This window comes from Anarrhichthys ocellatus, unplaced genomic scaffold, assembly GCF_004355925.1.
Source record: "Anarrhichthys ocellatus isolate YVR2014 unplaced genomic scaffold, GSC_Weel_1.0 scaffold1, whole genome shotgun sequence".
Classification (NCBI taxonomy): domain Eukaryota; kingdom Metazoa; phylum Chordata; class Actinopteri; order Perciformes; family Anarhichadidae; genus Anarrhichthys; species Anarrhichthys ocellatus.
This window is the reverse complement of record NW_022280031.1, coordinates 11,732,098-11,736,228: the sequence shown is the minus strand read 5'-3', so window position 1 is coordinate 11,736,228 and position 4,131 is coordinate 11,732,098. Positions and strand designations below refer to the sequence as shown.

At 42.5% G+C, this 4,131-nt stretch overlaps 1 protein-coding gene across 1 annotated transcript; it reads left to right on the top strand.

Annotated features, from left to right (window-relative positions):
- Positions 1–1,512: 1,512 nt before the first annotated feature.
- aqp7 (aquaporin 7) lies at positions 1,513–4,125 on the top strand. Its single transcript, XM_031845872.1, has 6 exons — positions 1,513–1,809; positions 2,574–2,700; positions 2,794–2,931; positions 3,094–3,212; positions 3,342–3,559; positions 3,696–4,125. Exons 1-6 carry the CDS (start codon positions 1,675–1,677, stop codon positions 3,874–3,876), a joined length of 918 nt encoding a protein of 305 aa, XP_031701732.1. The 5' UTR covers positions 1,513–1,674; the 3' UTR covers positions 3,877–4,125.
- Positions 4,126–4,131: the final 6 nt, after the last annotated feature.

Genomic DNA, 4,131 nt, shown 5'->3' with positions numbered 1-4,131 from the left:
TATTGAACTTTAGAGTCTGATACCTGTCCCAATAGTGGTCGTGAATAACGGCAGTGCACCTTATTAGCCACTAGAGGGCAATCAGGCTAATAAATTGAACTGGTATTGTGTGGACGTTATGCTTAGACATTATGACACATTCATTTTATGTTTAGCTGAATGGTTTATCTGATGACTATGAAATCATGGAGTATTTTTACTTTGTGAAAATTGTACAATTTATACTTGAACATTACTACAGTAAGAAGTAATGTACAAATTGAGTAGAAAACTTACTCTTGTACAAAAGTCTGTTGAATCTCTGACCGCACCCATGATGAAAGTGTTGGTCCGTTGGGCTGAAGCTACGTGACTGCTGCACAGAGTGGAAAGATCATAGACATTGGTAGTTTGAAGTGCAAGAAAGTCAAGAGGTGGAAAGATAGCCTCACTACTAGAAAGCAGGTTAATGAGTCTCAGAATTCAATCCAAAAAGCATATTCTCTAGATTATTTCACTGAAAACTAGCACACTCATTTTCAATGTAAAAACACACTTAGGGATGTTTCCAGGGGACACTGAAAGTGGATGAACGCGCTACTAGTTTAAAGAAGTATAGCAAATATCTCGAGTCGTGTAATTAGAAGGTTTCACCAGTTTTTATTGTCACCTTGAAACTTCTTATGTTTTAGTGGCACTATTTGAACAGACTTTATGCATCAAGTAATAATGGCAAGCAATTTTCCAAAAGCAGCGATCTCTAAACTCAATTGTTGTCAACATGTTAGCAAATGAAAACAACAATGGCTCAGATGGGATGACCATATGTGGACTTGACGGCAAGCTTTTGTAAATTTCCAGTGTGCAGTCCAGATAAGTGTGACTGTTGAATGGAGCTGTACATTTAATGAATACTCTCTGTTGTTTCGATGGTCCCCCCCCCACTGCCCTAATCTCTTGTTATTTAAAGTGAAAATATTTAACACAGTATCGGGGCAGTCAACATAATAAAATAACATGGATAATATGGATAAGAGTGGCATGTTGTCCATGAAACAAACTGAATAAATATACAAATGGCAACATTTTAAATAATCTCTACACTGACATAAATCAGTTGACAGACTGATCAATGCAATATATTTCACATGAGAACATTCTATGAGAGCAAGTTATACATTAACTGATGAAGCATTAAAACTGAAACTTTTCCTGACCGATGTGCATTCACAAGATAGAATTGTATCATACCAATTTCTTTTTTCAATTAAAGGGGGCACCTAACATTTCCTCTGATTTGGCGCAGTAGGTAAATCTTTAACATGTATCCTCATTGGTATCCTCGAGTAAAGCAAGGCTATGAAGCATGGGTCTGACTGTGGAAAGTATCCAGGACCAGGGGGCTAGATTAAGGCTATGAAGAGAGGACAAATCCCAATGAGTATGCGTGACAGAGAGAGGGAGACACACACACACACACACTCAAAGAGAGTAGAGTAGACAAAAAGAGACATTAGAGGGGGAGGAGGATAGAGGGGGCAAGTAGCCAGAAAGAGACTTGTTTTTGGACTACTCTCTGACATGGGAGGAGGCACCACATAGATTCTTCAAGGGGGTCAGAACTTGATCTTTATTTTTGCTAAATTATAAAATAAACTCCAAAAGAAACGGGAGTAAAGAAAAGAAGAAGAAGAAATGAAGGACTTGCAGTCAGTCAAACTAGGGGTCTCTCAGCGGAAAAGAGTCGATATAACTGGACCCAGAGTTTGGATAAAGAATGAACTTGTTCGAGTGGGACTTGCTGAATCCCTTTGCACATATGTCATGATGGTAAGAAACGCTTGCTATGTATAATAATGTGTGGTTTTAGACGTCTAAAAGTCTCTCATATCCATCATTCTGGTGACAGTTTCACGTTCTCTCTGTTTTGAGGCATGCTTATCTGTAACAAACATGTGCCATTGATTATTAATGCCATGTTCTTGACCCTGATAAAGTTCACACTAAGAAGCACATTACAGTCACATGATGAGGGTCGTGGGTGGGGATTGGTTGGTTCAAGTGGGTGAATCAGGAAATCTAGTGTTGCAAGAGTAATGGTCAGGCAGTGGGCCACATGGAGTGGGTTGCAAAAGTCACATGTTAGCTGTGTCAGCTGTTTCAACAAACCCTACTTGGAACCCTGCAGGCTTTACTTGGAATACCCAAACTCACTCTGAATCTAAATACGCATAACTTTCGAATGAGGAACCACATGTTTCCTGTTTCCTGAATGAATGTTTTTCAGTGTCAGCTTTTTTCCCCCCCACCGGGACCACAGTCAGTTTCACTGAGTTAAAAGTCATATGTAAGAGTTTGGTTCAGTTCAGCTTGTTTTACACTTGCAGTACCAACATTTCTAAACAAAAACATTCATCCAGTTACATCTTGGCTGCTTCACGGAGACTTCATTGACGCAACACTTATTTTCATCATTCTTTGCTGGAATGCTTTCCCTAAATTAGCCTGTCCAGAAGTTTTCCTCGTGTAGTTTGCTTCTCTTTAAATGTCGCCTGTGACTTTGCCTGTGCACAATTACTTCTCTCTGCGTCCAGGTGTTTGGCCTGGGGTCTGTGGCCCAGGTAGTGACAGGAGAGGGAGCGTTCGGACAGTACCTCAGCATCAATCTGGGTTTCGGACTGGGTGTTGCTATGGGGGTTCATGTCGGAGGGACGGTCTCAGGTACGACAGCTGACTCTTGTGAACTCTATAGAATCCTCAAAAGCCATCACAAATCCCTATATCATCCGACCCATATTTCTCATTCTCCATCAGGGGCTCACATGAATGCAGCAGTGTCATTCACCATGTGCACCTTTGGCCGCCTTGGGTGGAAGATGCTGCCTCTGTATGTTTTTGCGCAACTATTTGGGTCATTCCTGGCCGCAGGGACGATCTATGCTGTCTATTATGGTGAGGCCACACTGCATGTTCGGCACTGAACACCTGTAGTCTTATTGAATATTATAGATTTACTTCTCTTGCCCATGTATGATTTCTGTATTTCTATTCTACTTCTGGTGGCAGTCATACATCTAAGAGTATCTGTCTTGTCCAAATTGTTTCCATATGCAGAAGCCATATATCACTATTGTGGAGGAAACCTGACTGTAACAGGAGTGAAGGCCACAGCAGGTATCTTTGCCACCTATCCTGCACCGTACCTCTCCTTGGTGGCTGGATTCATTGATCAGGTAGACATGAAACAGGATTAAAGGATTACAGCTACCAATCACCATCATCTGACACAGTCTGCCTTGACCATTTTCTTTGTTGTTTACGCGCAGCTATCTATGGTGATGTTTGTTTTGTGTGTGTGCCAGGTGTTCGGCACGGCCATGCTGCTGCTCTGCTTGATGGCTTTGTCGGATCAGAAGAACAAACCGGCGGCACCGGGCAGCGAGCCCTTCGCAGTGGGTCTCCTGGTGATGCTCATTGGCATTTCTCTGGGCAGCAACAGTGGCTATGCCATCAACCCCACCAGAGACATCGCACCCAGGGTCTTCACTGCCATAGCAGGCTGGGGGGGTGATGTGTTCAGGTACACAGGAAGGATACACTGGCTTTTGGGGGCAGGATTTGTATTATGTCACAGTGACTAGGGGTGAGACAAGGGCAGAACATCTCTGTTAATTATTAAATGACCCATGTTCAGTTTTTTGTCTTTGTCTGTGCAGGTCTGGAAATGGGTGGTGGTGGGTGCCTCTAGTTGCCCCCCCCATTGGAGGAGTATTGGGGGCAGGGCTCTACAGGGCATTGGTGGAAATGCACCACCCCCCTCTCTCTGAACAGGATGAGGGGCTGGTGGACGAGTTTGAGGAGAGAGCCTCTCTGGAGAAACAAGAAAACATATGCTAATATATGTGTCTGAGGGCCCCCAACTATGTACGGCCTGTAAAGCTATTTGCACATCTGTATGCAGTCGAAACATACCATGACTATGAAGGTTAAAAAAAAAAAAAAGCCTCAAAACAAACTGCTTAGGCGGCTAAATAAGGTTTTGAATTTCTTAAGCAATTTATAAATGAGTCTGTTTCATGTCATGATTTCGATCAACTGCAGTTTCTGTACTTGTCAGTAGCTGCAACACATACATTAGATATTTTCAACCGT